Here is a 21,582-nt window from a genome sequence, read left to right as displayed (position 1 = left end):
GGTAGTAAGAGCGCGAAATCCATAAATAAAGTGAATTAGTTGTGCTGGAATAATTAGCTGGCAGCAAAAGTCGCTGGCCGTACTTGTCGGAGAGGTGTTTAAGTGATTGGTTTGTTTATTTGCTTGTCACTTGATTTCCTGCAAGAGACCTGGGATACATATATATCTATACATGTATATATATACTTTACATATATATAGATATATAAATGAGCATTATTTACAAAGTGATTAATAAGTCGTCGGAACGTTGCGGGCTCTCTTTTATTTTCCTCCAAGGTTTTCCTATCCTTTCTTTTCCATTTCGCTCTCTCCTTTTTGGCCTCTTCTTGTTTTCGCACCAGCCACCTCGAGAGATTTATTCATTCTCGTTTTGCGAACGCGAAGAACGGAAAAAGGGAAATCTCGCTACGCCCACGCGAATCCACAATCCATCCTCCTCTATCCTCTATCCAAACTGATCGCTTCATTTACAATTGATGCACTAAATAACATTTTTCTGGTCCTCAAGGATACTCAAGGATTCAGATGGAGGAATTCGCGCTAATTATGCAAAAATCGTATTGGATAATCTGAGTGAGCAGGCAAAAGGTTGAAAATGAGAGGATTTGCGAGCGAGAGAAAGAGACGAGGGTGGGTGTAAACTAGAAATATATCGCTGGACGTGCGAGTTATTGTATTCCAGCTGTGCAGTGGGTGTTAAAATAAATGCCTACCGCGGCTATTAATTTCGAAATATATCCCTTGGAGACTCTGACTACCTTCATTATTATTTATTTTTTTATTGCATCGCTTACCCGTTTTTCCCTTCCCCTTTTGGAAGCTCAGCGATCCGAAGAATCAGAGAAGAAGCGCGGTGCAATGGAAAATGTGTTAATCGGAGACAATCCCGATGGAAATGTGTCATCTTGTATCTTCTTCTACCAAATGTGGATGGTGGTGGAAAAGAAATCTCTCTTTTAGCGGGAAGAGAAGAGGCTCGACCATTCGGTTCGGACGTTTCTATTAAGGGACATTTATAAAACTCAACCTATTACCTACAGCGAAACTTATTTCTCATCAGAATTTCAAAGTGGGATTGAGTTAGATGTCTGGTGACGAGCAATGCGGATAGTTTACTGCTGCCTTTCAAGAAGAGTTGGCCGGCCGGCCTCTCTTCGCTACAATGGCAAATATCTCATCATTTTTACCCCGGTCCCGACTTCTCTCAGTCGATCCATTGTTAGCCTACCCAGAATGGTATCTATTGCCTCTATATCGCACAATAATTGACTTATTCATAGATCCAGGGAGAAATATTTACACAACTCGCGAATATAAATTCCCCATCTCCGATGGAATTTTACGAGAAGCAACAATTGAAACCAGACCGTCCATGGAGGAGACACAGTGTTCCAGACAAAGACAACTACAACAACAACAACAACTACGACGACACTAACACACCACTGATCATATCGTGCATCCTGTGTGCATCGCCGCTCCGCGACCGCAGCAGGAATCTCTTCTTCTCTCTCTCCAATTCCTCCTTTAACTTTACACCATATCATATATTATTATACACTCTACGCTTCCCTTATCTATCTCCAATACCTTCGCTCGTACCTCTCAACACTTATATCTTAAGTTCCTTTTAATCCTATCCCAACATCAACTGCTACCTTTTTACCACACTTTAATCGCCACATAGTATAAAATAAAAGTTTTAGGGTGGGAAGATCTATTAGTTGAATTATAACTATCTTTATCTATATTTTTAGCATTGAAATATATTGTTATCATTGTCAGATATCTAGAATCATGAAAGTCAATTAAATTTTGAACTGCAAATAATTTGTAAAACTAACAGTTTATTTATATAATCATTTGAACATCAAAATAGGAAGATTATGGCAAAATGTAATCACTATAAGTATAAGTACTGTTAAAAATTGAATATGTTTTTAAGGAAGAATTCGACGGTTTAAAAAATTAATAAATTACCAAACAAAATTAATAATTTCTCAACGTCAAAATGTGTATTAACAATTACTTTTTAATTAAAAAAAGCAACAGTCCTTAACTAATTACAATTAATCCATTTAGTATTTAAAAATATAACCTTTTTCTTAAATTTCAATTATTTATTTTTGTATAAGAAACAAATCGACTTTTAAAAATTAAAAAAAAAAAAAAAAACTATAATTTAATTGATTTTCATCATCGAAATTCGTATTAACATTTACATTTTAGGTCAAGCAACAATAAATCCATTCAGTACTCAAAATTATTTTTTGTGTAAGAAATCGACCATTTAAAATTTTAAAGTATAAATAAATTGTGATGTATAACCGTTATTGTGTATATTATTTTAGCCCTTATTATTTTATACATGTTTATTATATACATAAATTCATTAATATTTAGAACAAATACCACTAAGGAAGATCCCATAACTAAAAATTGTGTAACGACTATTCTTAATCACCATGTTGTGCACAAACTCAAAGGTCCAATCAATAATGACCACTAATATGTAAATCTGTCTAATTACTTAATGATTAGGGAAAGTTAGGTACTATCTTCCCTTACCAAAAATTGTACTCCCACTATGCTAATGCACTACTATATAACAGGATGTTTATGTAATACAAGCGGAGTCTTAAAAGAAGTCCTAAAAGAGAGTCCTAAAGGTAGACCAAAAAGGGAGTCCTAAAAGAAGTCCTAAAGGGAGTCCTAAAAAGAGTCCTAAAGAGTCAGTACTAGATAGGACTAGGTTAGTCCAAGTTAGTTTTAGTCTTAGTGGAGAGTCCTCCCAAGTCCTAGTTAGACTCATAAAAACCCTAGTAACAAGTCTAGCAACTGGAATCTAGACATAGAAGTTATTAATAATCTTATAGTGAATAATAAAGTGTTTATTATCATAAAAACTCCAAATTCACCTCTAGCATTCCTTAAAAACTCCACTAGGACTCCACAACGACATAACTACGAGATATTCCAGAGATATTTGAATCCTGGGACACGACAAAATTGCCAAACAAAATTAATTGATTCTCATGTTCGAAATGACGTATTAACAATGTTAGTGTCAAAAAGCAACAGTCCTTAACTAATTGCAATAAATCCATTTAGTATTTAAAGAAGAAACGTTTTTCTTAACTTTAAATTATTATTTTTTTGTATATCGTAAAAACATATTTTTAAACATAAACCATGGATACAATTATAATAAATATCATTACATAATTTATATGAATTACGACTTGCGTATAATATTTTTAAAAGTTTTGTTACTTAATATGTAATAAATATGTACACATTGCTAGAGTATTTGAACGTAAATTATTGCCGTATGCATGCATCGCCGCTTTACGACTACAACAGAACTTCTCTCACCAAATCTTTTATAACTTTGAAACTTCTCCCTCACCTCTAATATATTTATTCACCCCTTTCACAAAACTTTTTAACACTTACATCTTAAGAACGTTTTAATCCCATCGATTTTGATTCTACCTAACTTTGACAAATTAACATATAATACAGATACAATTACCAAAAATATTGCTATATATTTTTTATCTAAATTTGTAATAAATGTTAAATTCTTAGATTTAGAAAATTTGTTACTTTTCGATAGAATAATTAGAACTTTCTATAATATTAAATATAATTTTATTCGTTTCAATTATCCATTATGAGCACTTCAAATTGTCATAAAAGAAACGTTACCATTTCTATTATGAAGTAATAGTTTATATTTATAAAAACATTTATATATAAATATAATTTGATTTTTTTTTTATTGTTGAAAATTATAATAAAATGTAAATTATATAATTGAAAGAAAATTAGGTACGTTTCTAATTAATCTAAGAAAACCTATTTTTATTAATTGACGAAATTTAGTAGAGATATTATTCAACTTAAATATAAATAAAATGTAACATTCTTGAAGAATTACTTTAAATTGTTGTGATATTTTTTATTTAATTTGTATATATTACTTCGTGTTTCTCTTCTGTGACAATACAAATCTTGTTTAAGTTAACATATTTTTGAATTAACAAAATTCAGAAGAGAAATTGTCAAATAAATGTATTTATCGAAACTAATTATTTTAAACTTTTTCAATAAAAATCATGCATTTTTTTATATTTGTCTTAATTTTTATTTATTTAGATGAAAAATCACCTTTTTTTATTATTAAATTTTAAATATTTATTGGCAATGAATAGGAGCACCTTCTGTTACGTTATTGTAGATGTGTAACGAGACGGTATTGCTTTTATTCCGAGAAAATGTGAAAGTGAATTATGGAAATGCATTCCGACGTTAAGGCCAAAATAATTTAGTTTGATGCAATTGGAAATATATACTTTATCGTAGGTTACATAATGAATGTTCTCGTGCACACACACACACACACACATTCATAACATACAGCACAGCACCACCAACATCTAGATGCGAGGCGGAGTTTTGCGAGGAGCGAACTATGCGATGTGAACTGTGTATGAGGTGAAAGGAAAGCAATTACACATATTATATAAATCCCATATTAATTTCGTTAAAAATGTCGCAACGACGTTGGTGGTAATAATACAAGCACGATGTTCAAAGAAATTGCATGATAACATTGACTTTTAATTTATACTTTATTTTCATAATCATGAAATCAAGAGACTTCTAAACAGTTTACAAATGTTAAGTAATATGTTTTGAAGATACAACTTGGAAATGAAAACAAATATATTTATAGTTTAAGAACTGAAAAACTTTGAAAGTTAGTTTTTTTTTGTAATTGATATAGATTTAATACATAATTTTAAAAACTTAGGAAAAAAATCTTTGGTCGATAGACTTTTTGGTAAAAAGGACTAAAAATACTCTAATTTGATTTTCTTAATTGTAAATAATAAATTAATCGCTTTTAATCAAAAAATAAAGTCTTCATACATTTACAATACTAAACTAAATCGCTTTAAGTATAATTAATTTGATGCTATAATTAAAGATAATTGGTAAATTACGTACGGGACACGCATAATATTAAGCAGGATTATCCTTATGGATAATAAATTAGTTTCATTTACTACGCAACTTGACTAATTTCGATAATTATAAAATGGCTTTAATGCAGCTGTATCCGAGCAGTAACGATTTATCGTCGTCTGCAAAGTAAAATCGATGACAAATCTTTAAGTTCTTTCAGTTAATAACCACAGAATATATTGAAAATAATCCAATAATTTTTTTTTTCAAGGTAAAATTTGTTGTGCATGTTTTGTTTCGCTTCAATTAATATAGTTAACGCCTCAAGTTCAAGTTTAAATTTGATTACCTGTTCTTCCGGCATTCTCAATTTGTATCTATTTCACGCTCTGAATATTTACATCAATTGAAATTATAAACGTCTATCAAATATTTATTAAACATTATGTAAAAACCGAAATAGACCTGTTTTTTAGTACATAAATCATTTTATTATCATCAGACTTTTGTAAACGATTTAATTTATATACAATTTTAGAGGAATCAAGTCTAAATAACTTTGAAAGAAATGATTAATTAAACTTTTCTGATATCAACAGAAATGATCTCAATTCTGACAACTTTTCTCATAGGTTTCTTAAGAATAGAAGATAGCTTAACATTAAAAAATATGAGAAATTCAGAGATTTCAGTTCAATTAAATTAGGATACACCAACAAGAACTTTCAATAGTTTATTTTAGTTCTCAAAGAAATTATAAATAAAGAACTTCATAATATTTCAGTAATTCTAGTCTAAATATTAGAGATTGATTAGACTTATTGTGGACATCATTAACAAGCTGAAATATCAAGGAGTTTTAAGTGTATATTGTAAATTTCTTAAAGATATTAGGAAGATAACTTCTCAGTAAATTCCAAGTTTATTGCAATTTTCACAAATTATAAATAGAGATTTGCCATTAATTTGAGAATGTCTAGTACAAATATCTAAGAGATATTGTAGTCATATCATGGATAGCTTTAATACGATATAATTTCAATAGTTTCTTGTATATGTTTCTTAAAGAAACTAAACAAATAACTTTGCATAAAATTTCAATAATTCTAATCTAAATGTTAGAGATAGATTTAACCCTCTGCAGGGCCAGAAATTTCTAAATTTCTAGACTCAACACATTTCTAGAGAACTGAATCAAACAACTTCGTCAACTGAATCAACACAAGATAGTATGGCCTATCAAGATTCATCGTTTGAATCAAATTAAAGGGTAATTTTTCCTCAACATTTTCTAGAAAATTATAATAATGTCCCACTAGACATGTTCAGAGGGTAAAACAATGCATGTCCCACAGCCCCTCAAAGAGTTACGACATATCATGGACATGTTTAATAAGCTGCAATATCAAGAAGATTTAATAGTTTATTGTATATTTCTTCAGAAATTTTAAAAGAGAGATTTTCAACAAATTTCAAGTTTATTGTAGTTTTTCCAAATTGTAAATAAATATTTGCGTACAATTATAGGAATTCAAGTCCAAATATCTAAGATATCAGATATATTATAGATATCATTAACAATGTATAATATTAAGAACTTTTAATAGCAAATTGTATCCCTTTAAAGGAAATTAAGAAGTTAACTTTGCATCGAATTTAAATGAATCTAATCCAAATATCTTAGACATAGATTACAGACATATCATGGATATAATTAATAAGATACAATATAAAGAACTTTTAATTTTTTATTGTAGATTTGTTAAGGAAATATTAAGATAGGTTTTCATAAAATTCCACAACAAATCCATGAATTCAATTCTTATGTCAGAGATAAATTGATGACATATTTTATTATTAATATACTACATCAAAATATTTCAATAGAGGCAGTACAGTTGTTTTTTATGGTTTCTCAGAGAAATATGAAAATTACATAAAATATTAATAAAAGTCTTAAGTTTTACCACATTGTTGTGTTAGTATTTCATGAAAGAATAATGTAAAATTTACCTGAAAATTCCGCAATAGCCACTGGCATTATCGAATCCTTGATCTGGGGGAACGACCCTATCCAAGAATTTTGGTGTTAATGCCAAAGATGCGACCGCCGCCAATAACCATTGATCCCCGAGTTCACCGGACTCCACGGAAAAGCGAAGCACGTCGTTGGCGTTTTCGCTTATGAATCTAGGTCTTTGGCACATTTCCTGAAACGAAAGAAAGAATATAAAAAGTGGTAAATGACCCTGAATAGAAAGAGGCATATGCGAGATGGAAATTGGTCAAACGAATTGCATAAAATTACGAATCGCATGGGAAAGATGAAATATGATTTGCGTGTCTGACCCACTGAAACTTTGACCCGACACATTGACCAAGTCTTTGGATGCAGGTGTCACAGCATCACTGCGAGTGGAAGAAGAGACGGCGGTGGTGGAGAAGGATGAAGAGGAAAGAAAGAGTAGGAGGAGGCATCGATGTCGTTGCTGCATTTCTCGGTGCGTCCTCGCCTTTAATTGCGTCTTCCTTTTTATTCCGGGCAGCAGAGGCAGAAGCAGAACCAGTCTTCGGATTAAGTACAAGAACCTAATTGAATTTATTTAAGATTCTATTGTATATATGGATAAACGCGGGGTTTATGATGCGGCATTTAACGATCGTCAGGCATCCGATAATTATCCTTTAGCAATTAGATCGCAAAGTTCCAATCGAGCGGGACACCGGAATGCGTGTTGCGTAAGATCTTGACGGCGTGACCTTTATTTCAGGCGCATCATCTGCACTTGACCTCACTTCTTCTCTTCCCTGAACTTGGCATCCGTCGGGTCGGAAATTTACGTCGTTTTCCGTATACATACACATTGTCTCTCACTTGTTATACACGAGAAATTACATTGTACATAGGCATAACACGGACATATTTCACGCAATCATATTTCACGTGGAGAGATGTTTGCACTCGTGTGCGCACGTTCGGTTACATAATTTACGGAACTCGAAGGGAAAACTCCAAATGTACAAGACGCATAAAACCGACAATTTGTACGAAGAAAACTCATGAGATTTATTCAACTTTTTTCTCTTGTTTGTTGCATTTTTCAAGCATCTCTGTTTTTGCGGTCATTCTGTCGGACATTCTGCACATAATTTATAGTCAACATCTTTGCAACTTTGTAACTTTCACATTCATACACATTTCTTTACAAACAATTCAATATAATTTATTTCAATTTTTTTCCCGGATATTTTTTTATTCCCGGGAAACGAGAAATCAAAAAATAGTTTGAAAAAATATTATTATTAAATTAATATTATTATTTAAATTAACAAAAAAATAAACAAATAATTCAAACATATTTTAATTACATCAAAATTGATTAATCAAATTATTAAAAATGTATATTTCTAATTATTCAATAATTTAACATAAAATTACTGTAATTTTATTATTTATGGATAATGTAGAAATGATTAAATAATCCCAAATCTAACAATTTTTCCATTTTTTTTTTTGAAGTTTTTGAAAAACCTAATAAATATATTTTTGTAAATTTAAAGTATATTTAAAAAAACTACTATTTTATTAATTTTTCTATAAAAAAAACGTTTTTTCTTAATTCAATATATTACTTTGTTAACAATTCTAATTAACAATAGTTGTATTAAAAATATATAATAAATCATAAATTTTATATTTCTACATGTAATTTTCATGTTTCCTGTATTTACATTGAAAATGTCATGTAAATATTATTGGAGAATTCGCAAAAGAGTAAAGGAAAGTTTTACTTGGAAGAATCAATAATTATGAAAATAAAGTTTGTTTTCATACCGGTTTTGCACTATTAATTATTAATACCTTCGCTTGCATGCGTTTACTTAGCAATAAGTTATAGCTTGATGACTTCAAGTAAATAAACATAAGTAGTAAAAGACACAATACGGTACTTGGACATCGGTCAACCGACTTGGACAGTTAGATGCATTCACATACACACACACACATACAATTTTCTCCGTTCAATTGAATTCATATAGAAAGAAATTGCGAAGAAAGCAAATACTTAAATAGTTTCAACAATTTATGTTTCGATTGAATATAAGGAGATGCTAATGCAACGCCCTGAAACTAATAATAGAGAGGTCAGCACTTGTACGGATATGAATTATGAATTGAAAATCAATATGTAAAATGCATTTAAATTCATTTGATAACTCTATTATGTATTAATATAAAGTATTGATTAGTTTATCATTTAAACGTAATTTATTATGTTACTATCATTTTTTGTACTTAGTTTTAAATACAAATTATTTGTTTGCAATAAATAGAATTAAATATATAAGTTGAAATTATATCTCTTTATTTTAAACTAATGTTAATTTTTAATAATTGAAATAATCTATTAATTTAGTGTTATTAAATTTCTATACTTATTCACAATCAGAGCTTTCACACACTTTTAGTTAAATTTTATTTAATAAGAAAATTATTCAAAAAATATTGTAAAAGTTTTTTTTTCCATCATTTATTATTTTAGAATTATATATTCATTATTAAATGTATTTCAATAGAGAATAGATTTATAAAATATAAATTTTGATAAATAATACTATAAAATATTAGTAAATAATTATTAGAACAATTATGAATATTCGATCAAAGATATCTCCGTTATTTATATTGTAAATTTGACGATATTTGTGTATAATGTACAACTTATTAATTTTGAAGACAAGATTACAAATATCTAAATTTGTATGTTTCACTTTGAAAAATATGTATATTTGAAGACCACTGCTCTATTTATTATGTATTGTCAGCACGTGTACCTATATGAATTATAAATGACAAATCAATATGTAATATGGATTTAAGTGCACTTGATAACTCTATAGGAGCTCGAGGAACCCTGCAGCTGGACTTGTGTCGTAAGAGGTGTTTTTCTTGTCACCTCTCACGCGGTATAAAATGTGTCACGGAGGATGAGGATGAAAAAGAGAAGAAGGAGGATGTGTAACGTGAATAATTTGAAACGAACGGTAGGCTCGCACTTCAAAAATGGCAAAACTGTTATATTTTGCAGGAATCTATTACCCGTTTCGCAGTACGCCGGAGAATGTAATATTATCTAGCGGAAAAAGAACGGTCGTTTCCGCGTATCGAAAGTCTCGTATGACCGTCATCGTCATCGCAATGCAGCAGCAGCTTCTTGTGCCAGTAATCTTTGAGACGTTTTCTAGGTGAGGTCTAGGCCTCATCCTAATCGACCGATACGAAGAAAAAAAAAATGAAAAAAAGCAACAACAACATTGCATAACAGCTCCGCCGATTTGTACTGCTCTCTTTTACCCATTTGCCCGCGCAACTACACAGGACGCATAAATCAAGTCTCCGTCGTTGCGTAATGACAACGATACGGTTTCCTCTTCGCTTGGCGCTACGCCGTTCCTCATCCGCACCGAAATCGGTGCCAAACGGGGTGAGAGAGAGGTGTTAATAGAATGCCATGTATCTGTTTCGATGCATCTTTCGCCCGAGGGAAAAGTCCGCGACGAATTTATGTACTTTAAGATTCGATCGTTAAGTGTGTGTGCGTCCGCAATAAAATGCATCGCTTTTATTACCATGTCCTTTCCATCTGGTATTCTCCTCCTCCTCATCATCATCATCTCCTTCTCGATTTTATAACCTCGTAATGCTACCTCCTAAGCTAATGTCTCAAGTTCGTACTTACATGCGGCCTCATCCAGATTATCGGGCTGAAGGGCGGCTTCTTGTGATGGTACAGAGCCTTCGGTCCCGACTGGAAATCTGGGTCTTCAAACAGCGTACCTTTCTCTCTGCACATCCGTTTAACGGCTTGATAACTGTTTTGGTTGCGTTGTCGTTCGTTTGTGCAATATCTATGAAACAAAAAAAAATAACGACTGTTAGAGCTAAACATACACGATATTTAAATTTAATTACTAAAGCCATTCGCGAATAATAAAAAACAACGACTTCTAATGCTCAGTTGCTTACAACTTTACATCCACGTTACCTGGATAATCGCTTGTTAAAAACATTAATTTATATATTTGACGTCAAATTATTAAAGCATAAATCAACGAATTGTGAAGACAGTTATGACCATGATATTATTATATAAAAATCATGGTTATGACCATACTAATATTTGTCATTATTTCTTTAAGGACAGTGTTTATTTATTTCCTATTTATAGCAAAATTAAAGATGATTCATTGCGTATAAACATTATGCTACCATTCAATTGTCAGTCAAGTAAACTAATAATTATACGTAACGGAAAGATTAGACTAAAATAAAGATATTTCAGGATTTCCAACTTAGTTTTTCTTAATCATTCACCATTCAACTTAACTTAAAAATGTACAAATTCCACATTTTTTTTAAAGATGTATTTGATTCCTTTCTCAAATACTCAAATATTTCTCACATTTTATATAGTAATACTACTGAAACTTGATTATAACAAAATAATAATATTTTCAAGAAATTTTAGAAATTGTATACATCTTTATCATTTAGCTTATATTTAATTCAAATTTTTACATTCATTTTAGTGAGATTACAATATTCCTGTTAAATAAATCTATAATCAAATAGTAATTGAATTCATACTCAAATATCTCACATACTTTATAACTTAATAACTGAAACTGGATTTTCACTGTCGTGTGACAATTTATGTTGGTACAGCTGCGTATTTGACAACAATCTTAACTTATTATATGAATATAATTAAAAAAAAATACTACTAAAAACTAACGTTTAAATTTGATGTTTTTTGATAATGAGGTTACATTTCATAATTTTCTTAAAAGTCTAAAAAAAAGTCAATGAAAGTCCTTTATAATATTAGAATACATTTTCAGACTTATATATCAGTACAACAGAAACTTGAATTTTACTGTTGTGTGAAAATTTGTGTGACAGTTGTTGCTACAACTTTGTGTTTGATACGAATCTTCACTTATTAGAAGTAGTGTGTAGGCACCATTAAAAACCAATAGTTTATTTTTTCTTGAATCTCAATTACTTATTACTATAATGAATTTGATATATTTTTTTAGTTAACAAAGTTAGTATGTTTGTTTGTAGTTGTACTGCGACTAGTTTTTGTAAGCATTTCCTCGCTTTGACAGCTGTCATTTCGTGACGCAATGGCTTAGAATTTTTGTTTTAGAGGATTTGCTTTATTATATTACATTTTGATATTGTTAATGAAAGTTGGAAATCCATGATGATCGAAACGAATAATTTTTATTCTTTGATTAATATTTAAAGTGTACTTTAGGTCTTCGACCTAAGGTGATGTTTGCACAATTAGTGTGTAGTACGAGGATGGTAATACATATGACTATTAGCCAGTGTTTATTTATTTGTTCGGTGCATTATGCATGAGTACGTCATATCTCGTTTACGGTTCCTTGTAAGAAATCATTAGCGCTATATACCGAAGAAAACGTTTCTTTTTCTTTTTGAATTTCCTATACGCATGTGGAACGAGAATCGTCGTCGTCGTCGGCAAGAATAGAGAGTAAATAAGTAAGCTTCATTTCCGTTTTACATATGGAGACGTTCTCATAGCCATGACCCAGTATGAACGAAACAATGGCCAATTAAATGCGAACGAGCAGCAGCAGGAGGAGAGTGTTTTCCGTTTCTGGATCTGCAGGTCGAAAGGAATTGTAGAAGGCGGCGATTCCTCTCCACTTCTAATTCACCTCCACCTCTTTCTTCACTTCTTTGCATTGTGTTCGAACGACGGCCGGACCCGGAAGTGGATTCCCTCACGTGGTGTCGGCAGAGTGCATTATGGTAGAACCGTATTAGGTGTTATTTAAATCGCACACGGATTTGTAGATCGTGTTCACTAATGGAAAGTGAATAGATTTAATATGCGCATGCATGTTCTGCCGCACTGGCGCTAAATTACCTCGAATTATCCCCCCGAAGATTGTTGTTTATTATTTCTGGTTAGTGAGCTCTCCGAGCCTCAATTATTTTCACCCATTTTCTATCGAAATCCTATGATTTGCGGGATTTATGACTTCTAACTACTTACTTCTCTACCATCCGTGGACGTAGCGGACCTCCGTTCTGTCGAGGAAACGGAACCCCTCATCCGAGAAACCACGCATACTCCGCCGACACAACCGACCGACACATTTTCTACACTTCATATTTCAATAATTTTTCAATTTGAATTCATACAACTAGATCTATTTTTATATGTATCCAAACGTTTGCAATAATAAATACAGTATACTTCCCATATAACACGAATTCCTTTAACAAATACTTGGACAACTTTTTTTATGTAACGCGATGTTCAATGCAAGTAAGTAAATACTCGTATAAGACGATTTTATACAACATTCCCGTATAATTAAAAAAAAAGACATAGTAATTCCTGATATCAAAACAAAATTTCACTGCTATAAAATATTCGTTAAAATAGAAGATTTAATGAATAACAAAAATCTAATGATTTTATTAATGTTGATTAATTTAAATGCTAAACTTAGTAATATAAATCGGGGCCACATTTAGGTTGATGTGGGGCCCTAGGTACCAGTTCAGTAATGATGGAAGGAGTGAGTGAGAGTTAAGAGGTTGGTGGAATGTGGATATCTTAGCTACTTAACAAAAAAATATATACAGTGGAACCTCGTTTAACGAGTTTAATCCGATCCAAAATTTCCGGATTCTTACTCGTATAGTGAAACACGTTTACCTATATAAACTAATGTAAATTACGATACTGCGTTCCTTGCCGAAAAAAAACTATAACTTGGTCTCAATTTTTAATGATTTTGCTTTTCAAATCTATAATTCTTTTCATTCTTTGCCTTTTTATTTGGAGAAATGCAAGTGTTATTAAAATTTTGCACAAAAAACACAAATAACATGTGTGAACACAAGTTTGGAAATTTTATGATCACAAACAACACTAAGATGCAACTAGAATGACCAATAACACCAGGAACTGTTTTCATTACAATTAATTTTGCTCGTTAAGCAAAATGCTCGTTATGCGAGGTTCCACTGTATTCTAATTCAACTATTGTTCGTGGTCACCTATGTCCTGTTTCTAGTGTGTCTATTATAAATCAGGACCGCATTAAGATTGTCGTGGGTACTAGTCACCAGTTAAGTGATAACCACAGGGTGTGAGAAGTTTTGATTGGATTAGCAAAAAATTATATATTTTAATGCAACTATTTTTCGTGGGCCCCAAAAAATATTGTCAAGGGCCCACGTGTCTAATGTTAAAGATGACCCTGATATTAATAGCAATTAATATATAATGAAAGAATTAATAAAAATAAATAAGAATTTTAATGATTTTTTTCAATATAATAATAATTAAATGTTTGGAAAACCGCAATCTAGAAACACATATATGCATGCATGCATACATCAAAACATTGCTTTCTCAGACCTGTGGAATTCAAAGCATGTCCAAGAACTTGTGCTATAAATTCTGAGCGGATGTAAACACATGTGCGCATGCATATTTTGTATGAATGAAATCATTTGGTCAAGTGAATTCTACATCAGTGAAAAGAGAAAGGTAACAAGTATAAATTGTTTACTGCGACAATATTTTCGAAATCTGTTAACAAATTATTTTTATTTTTATACAATTACTTTAATTAATTACAGAATTATTTCAATTCTAATTACATTTAAATTTTTTGACTAATTTCATGTTGAGACTATCAGACTACAAATAGAATTCAAACAATTTAGAATTTCAAACAAGTTATTAAAATTTATAAGAATTTTAAATTGTAAAAAAAACAATGTTTCCTCGATTCCTGTTCAACTTTCAAGTAAGAATAGAATAGAAAAAGATCTATGAAATTAATTGTAGAAGATAAATATTTATATTTTAAAATTTTCTTAATTTAAATTATGTAAGAAGAGTTTTTATTGTAGCGTATATAATTTTACATTTACATCTATTACAAATTTTGTGCAACATTTTGTCAATTTTACAAAATATTTTACTTGTAAAAAATGTTGTATTTTTTTGGTTTCAAAGTATTACACATCAATTACATACGTCAATTACAAGTATAAATATCTAAGCTTTAATTTGAATATCTTAGCAGATTCATATCTACTATGATTTTCTTGTAATAAATTGTCAAACACATATGGGGAAATGTTTGACTTTAAAGTTGTTCGAGTTTCGAGTTAGAATTTGAAGATCATAAATCAAGTAAGTTCTAAAAGTGTTTTGAATAAATAAATCTTCTTAATTTCAATTATGTAACAAGTGTTTCTTATAGATATATAATTCAACTGTCCAAGGATGAGCCAATATCGTGGACAACACAGGACAAGGATCGAGATCATTAATGGTCCGGTTAATGCACCTGCTGCCACCACAACGTAAGCACTTTCAATTTCATCTTCTTCCTTCTTAATGAGGTCACTGCATCCATCAACAAATTGCTTAATTGCCGCACTTCTTTTATAGTTTCATTGCCATTAAAACGCGATGCATCGCAAACTCTCCGCTCTAGCATTAACGTGCTTACTACAAAAAAAAAAGTTTAAAAAGAGAGAAAGAGGAGAAAAAAGAGAATTACGAAAAAAAATATAAAAGAATATGGAAGGAAGAGCGGAAAAATAAAACAACGAGCGACCTTTATGAGAAGCTACCGATTCACACGATTCCCTTTTTCTTGTATTAGACATTTATAATTACCACAAAATCCCGGCCGAGCAACACCTGCTTTCGCGGTACGAGCAATCAGCGAGCCCCGAAGACAGACGGACGGACAGACAGAAATAGAACTCTGGAACGTTGTGGCAACACGAAAGGCACAATTTTATTGAATCTAACACATATAATTCCAATGGACGTTAAAATTATTAAATAATTAAACTCTTCCAATGCAGGTATTTAGTAAGATTCCTTTTTTTCATCCTTTCGCTCATCTCTAAGGAGGATACTTAAAGTCTAAGGAATCTCGAAAATATTATTCAGTCTGTTGTTTTTGTTTTACTTTATTCGTCGACATCCGCCACTTACGATCACGTTATTTATTTGAGATAATAATATGTACTTTCAGCGCATCTTTTAAGTTTTATCAATGTCTAACATTTCAACTTAATACATTTTATAATATTTAATTAGTTATTGGTCCATTACGATCAAACTCTTTCCACCCTTTTTTATTATATTAGCAGTATAACTCAAGAACTGCACATGCAAATTATTTATGAAAATACTCTAATTAAAGCCAAATATATAAGCTTTAATTTGTATATAATTCTAGATATTACAAATTGGACCAACTTTTAAAAAGATATTTTTGAATTGTAAAAAAAAAACTATTTTAGGTTTTAACGTATTACTCGACAACCACATATGTTAATAACCAGTATAAATATTTAAAATATAGAAAATATTCAATGCGTTCATGACATTTGCATCAGCTATGGTTTTCCTATAACAAATTGTTAAACTTGAAAAATATATTGTTAAAATGCAGTTTTCATTGTTTATTATTACTTAATAACCACGAATCAAAATTGAAATACTCTAATTAAAGTTATTTGTCTTTAATAATAAGCTATAATTTGAGTAAGCTATTACTATTACATCTTTTCCCGTTTTTTTTTTACTAAATTAATAATGCATTGTATCACTTTTTATCATATTACTCAATAACAACGAATTCTACTTATAAATATAAATGCACTAATTAAAGACAAATAAGAAGTTTTTCATTCAAGTGTATTGTGAGATTTTGTAGCTTTTGCTGTTTAGTTGTAATAAGCTGTCCAACATAAAAAAAATGATTATAAATAAAAATTCTTATTCTCAGCAATCACGAATAATAATTATAAATTTGAATACTTTAAAGACAAATATATAGGCTATAATTTAAGGAAACTATTATAATTGTATCTTTTGTCGTTTTCTAGTATCAAGCTGTCAAACTTGAAACAATATTATTTTAAGGCACCAAAAATGCAACAACTAGAAATATTAATTATAAACGCGTATAATCTAATTAAAGACAAATATATAAGTTTTAATTTGAGTGCACTATCACATATGTAGCTTTTACTGTTTTCTTGTAATAAGCTGTCAAACTTGAAAAAAAAAAAATATGTATGCACCTGTTTCAATTTGTAAATAAAATTCTAAACACGTAACTCAAAGAGATTAATAAGAACGTTACTGAAGCAAGGAGCAACCAGGTAATAGATATTTTTCTTGCAATATGTTCGTATTGATTTAATCTTTCCATTAGATGTAGAAGAAAAAAAGATGTAAAAGAAGGATTCGCAGGAAACGATGCACGTAAAAATGCAAATATATTGAACCGTTTTCTCGACAAGAAAAGAGAAAAAAGAAACATACGGAAACGGAAAACGTAAATGGAGCATAAATGTTATTATAGACGGTCCTTAAAACGGATCATACATCATAATTATGTAACCGCAATTGAATTTGTTCTGTTTCGTTTTTTCATTGTAAAGATATTTTGGTAATACACCAGTTTCTTTAGTTTTTTTTGTAAAAATATTTATTATTATTATTATAAATTTCGTAAATGAAGAACTAAAATTTTGTTGAATAACTAATTAGGATTTTAAATATCAAGATTATAACTAAAATTTAGAGTACAAAATAGTTTTGTTGCACAAATTACGTTTATTTTGACTTAAAGAAATGTGTGTGTGTCTGTAAGGAACAACAATTTTCTCGGCGCTTTTAGACGCCAAACCTGGTAGTATTACACTGCTGTTTAGTATCTGGCCATTGTCATCTGTTATCCTTATAAGTGCAGGTGAATCTGGTGCATAATTACTTGAGCCTGTAACTAAATCTTGCGCGTTTAAATGCAAACGATGGGAAAACCCGGAACGCAAAGTACTCACATTATGCAGAGACCGAGGAGGAAGGAGAATGGACGAAAATGAGTGGATCAGTGATTGCAGCAATGTTTTCTCATCGACAGAATCGAAATTTACGATACGGAGAAGTCGTCGTAAGGATAATATGAATTTGTCGAAATATCGCTGACAGTATTCTTCGAGTCCAAACGCGACAGATCATAGTTAACCTCGCTGATCACAGTCTCACCAAACTTATCGTAAACCCTGCTCTGCTCTCGCAAGATGTGCTGCTTCCTCTTGAACTCATCGATCTGCGTTTGAAGTTCCCTGCAATCCTGCTCCGACTTCATTATATCCTCCTTCAGCTTAACGTAATACTTCTTCACCTCGTTCGAAGTGTTGCTCAACTTCTGGATGCTCTCTGCGGCCATGATCACTCTACCTTTCGAAGATTCTATATCAGTTTGTTTCCTATCCAACTTGAATTTCAATACATCCAACTGAAGATCGATTTCGGCGGGATTTGCTAATTTTATGTAAGGTTTAGGTTTGCCATTTGCATCGAGGACGAAACGATCCCTGAATTTTTGGAAATCGCCAGAGATGAGGAAGAGGAACAGCACCACGCCGCTGGCTGTAGCCAAAACGATTGAAAACAGGAACACTAACATTTTGATTATTGTGACACACGTTTTTGACACTCCCGGCTGATCTCTTGTTTTATTTCATTTTATTTATTTATTGTTCGTTTCTAAGTGGCGCGGATTTACTATTTTTTTTGATATATATAGAAAACTCATCGAAAATGCAACGATTTTATTAATTACGGGAGGAATCGGTGAAAGTTGGCTGCAACAATTGGATTAGTTTTGCTTTTAATCAAGATTTGATTGCTGTCTAGATTGATTGCAAAAAAATGCTTGGGAATGTCTGATGAAATACGAAAAAAATATCACATTCTTTCTATTCACATGATCCCATTTCCAACAATTTTATTTGATTTTCTGTGACTTAAGTAATATATAAAAAATAGATATAAATCTAATGATTTTCTCTTAAAATTTTTGTATTTTTTTTTTAAATAGGAAGGAAATCTAAAGAACAATTCTATATCTATTGATGACTGCAATATTAGGATGTAAAATATAGTGTAAACTACTAATAATTGAGTAACATTGAAAGACATCGAAATTTTATAAAATCTAATATTTATAAATAAAAATATTTTTAATTTATTGAACAAATCTCAAAAACTTCTAAAAAATAAGTGTGTATTCATATTAAAGATAGTGTAAATAATTTCGTTATAGTCAACATAGTTTGATTGAAAATACATGGAATTTTCTAATGTCTTTTATAAACAATTACTATTTATATTCTACAAATTTTATTAAATTTTCAATATTTTAGTAGAATTATTTAATATTAAATTAAATTCTTTTTTAAAATTTTGATGTACTTCGAAAAAAAATATTACTTCTTTGCTATTAATATCAAAATTTTAATGGAATTTCAATGTTTTCATTAAAAATTGTCTATAAAAGTTTTTAATGTATTTCATAATAAATTAATGATAGAAAGCCAATAATTCAGTATGCATATTAAAGGTAATTCTATACAAAATTGACATCTAATCATGTTTCGATTGGTGTCGAGATTGATTGAAATAAAACTAAGGAATGTCTGATTTGATTTGATCAAATATCACTTCTGTACTACAAATTTGATCCAATTTTAATGGAATTTCAATGTACAAAGTAATCATCTCAATAAGATTCCAGTAATTTGCTATTAAATGTAAACCAGAAAATGTTTGTATTTTCTAAAGAAACTATGTCTTTAAATTTTTAGTAATTTCTTAAGATTTTTATAAATTAATAACAAATATAGCTTTAATATACAACTTTTTTGGGTCTATATCGTAAGCCCGACAACCGAAAGACCGTCTATTGAAATCGATCTATTTCGATATAGTCGGGATTTTGATTATGGTAGTCGGGATTTTGACATAGTCAGGATTTCGATACACTCGGGATTTCGAACATACGGATTTCGGTTGTCGGGCTTGCGATTGCCACCGAACTTTTTTTTACTAGGTAAAAATCTATAGATTTATATAAATTTCATATCTAAATTTTACTAAATCTAACTTAATTTTACCTCACCTAACCTAACTTAATATGATGTGTTTTAACCTAAATATACATACACTTTCTTTTTCGAGAAAAAACTTTAGTAGGAGTTGTAACCTAAGTTTTCCATACATAAACTGTTTTATTCATAAATTATTGAAATAAAAAAGAATCACTTCATATTAATATTAATTCTCAATTATTAAATTAATGTATAAAGATAATTAAGTTAGTATTTAAATTAATCAAATATTATATAATATTTTCAATCGATTTTATCGATTCCATTTTTTTTTATTTGTGTTCTCGGATCGTGTTGTTCGTTGCCTTTTGAAGAAATGCAGAAGTGTTATTACGGAATAAAGATCAGGTGGTGGTGCGAAGAAGGAGAGTACCAGAGAGGGTGGCCTTGTCTGTGCAAAGGAACTATAGCACATTGAATGCTGTTAATTGACTTAACGCTTATATCGACCTACCGCGGATCACATAAATCAGTTCATCTAATTGTGGCCGCACCGAACGTGACCGCATTATATACGGCCCCATATATTTATAATATCTTTATCATTTTCCAACTTTATAATTTTCACTACTTCTTTCTTTTCTCAACTTATTACCAAGCTTTTAAGCTTTTGTTTTTCGCTTTTTTAAATATACTTCTTCATGTCTACGTAACGATCGAAACACGATGAGGTGAGTTTTAACATGGAATCTATATGAGATTTAAATGAAAACTGTAAGAAATAAAATTGAAATTCAATGAAAATTATTAATATATTTATCATTTTTCAACTTTATAATTTTTGATATTTACTTTTTTTATTGATTGTCTCAACTTATTACCAAGCATTTTTCTTGTCTATGTAACGACTGAAACACTATGAAGAAATTTTTTACTTGGAATCTACTTGGATTTATAAGAAAATTATCATGAATTAAAATTTAAATGTGGTAATTTTTATCAGTTTCCACCGTTAAAATTTTCAATATTTTCCTTTCTTATCAATGTGCTATTATTTTCCACCGTTATAATTTTCACGATTTTCTTTTTTTCTTCTTCCAACTTATTATCAAGCTTTTAAGATCTTGTTTATACTTATTGTAAGTATATTTATTCATGTCTACTTAACGATCTAAATACAACGTGATATTAATTTCGAATCTATTTAATGTTTTTTTATTAAATTAAAAATTAATTTTATAATTTTCACTTCTTTCTTTTTTTCATTTCCTAACTTATAATATTAATATTTTGTTTCTCACTTATTCTAAGTTTATTCTTCTTTGTGTAAATTTTAACTATAAACCTATACGAGTTTTAAAACAGGAAATTATTATAAACAAATTGATAATTATGAACTTTAAATGAAATATAATTAGCACTAATTAATTATATGTAAAGTCCATGTATTTCAATTCATTATAAAAATAACAATGAAGTCTTGTACATCATGTACTTGTCGTTATTTTTTAAGAATGTTTTAAGTATTTTTTCAAAACCAGTCAAGTTCATCATTTTCTTCAAATTAGTACGAAATAATGACTAAACATTTATTAGAAATTCGTACAAAA

The 21,582-nt window shown here is 30.1% G+C and overlaps 2 protein-coding genes across 5 annotated transcripts in view; both read right to left on the bottom strand.

Annotated features, from left to right (window-relative positions):
• The window catches only part of LOC108567446 (calpain-9-like), a 106,320-nt gene that overhangs the window by 15,541 nt on the left and 69,197 nt on the right, over positions 1–21,582 (bottom strand). For all 4 annotated transcript variants that reach the window (XM_017927928.1, XM_017927932.1, XM_017927929.1 and 1 more), the window contains 2 exons: positions 10,719–10,887; positions 6,991–7,187 (listed from right to left, as the gene is read on the bottom strand). In XM_017927928.1, the coding sequence (XP_017783417.1) occupies positions 6,991–7,187; positions 10,719–10,887 (366 nt within the window). The remainder of the gene's footprint in view (positions 1–6,990; positions 7,188–10,718; positions 10,888–21,582) is intronic.
• Positions 17,722–18,590, bottom strand: LOC108567447. Its single transcript, XM_017927933.1, has 2 exons — positions 17,921–18,590; positions 17,722–17,862 (listed from the first exon to the last, which is right to left on the bottom strand). The coding sequence occupies exon 1, from the start codon at positions 18,547–18,549 to the stop codon at positions 18,010–18,012; it is 540 nt and encodes a 179-aa protein (XP_017783422.1). The 5' UTR covers positions 18,550–18,590; the 3' UTR covers positions 17,722–17,862; positions 17,921–18,009.

The sequence above is a fragment of the Nicrophorus vespilloides genome, unplaced genomic scaffold (genome assembly GCF_001412225.1).
Source record: "Nicrophorus vespilloides isolate i.1.1-1 unplaced genomic scaffold, Nicve_v1.0, whole genome shotgun sequence".
Lineage (NCBI taxonomy): Eukaryota > Metazoa > Arthropoda > Insecta > Coleoptera > Silphidae > Nicrophorus > Nicrophorus vespilloides.
This window is presented reverse-complemented; position numbering and strand designations above follow the sequence as displayed.

Bases quoted from the DNA above. Each gene is read 5' to 3' on its own strand.
- LOC108567447 (XM_017927933.1), bottom strand. From the start codon at position 18,549: ATGTTAGTGTTCCTGTTTTCAATCGTTTTGGCTACAGCCAGCGGCGTG.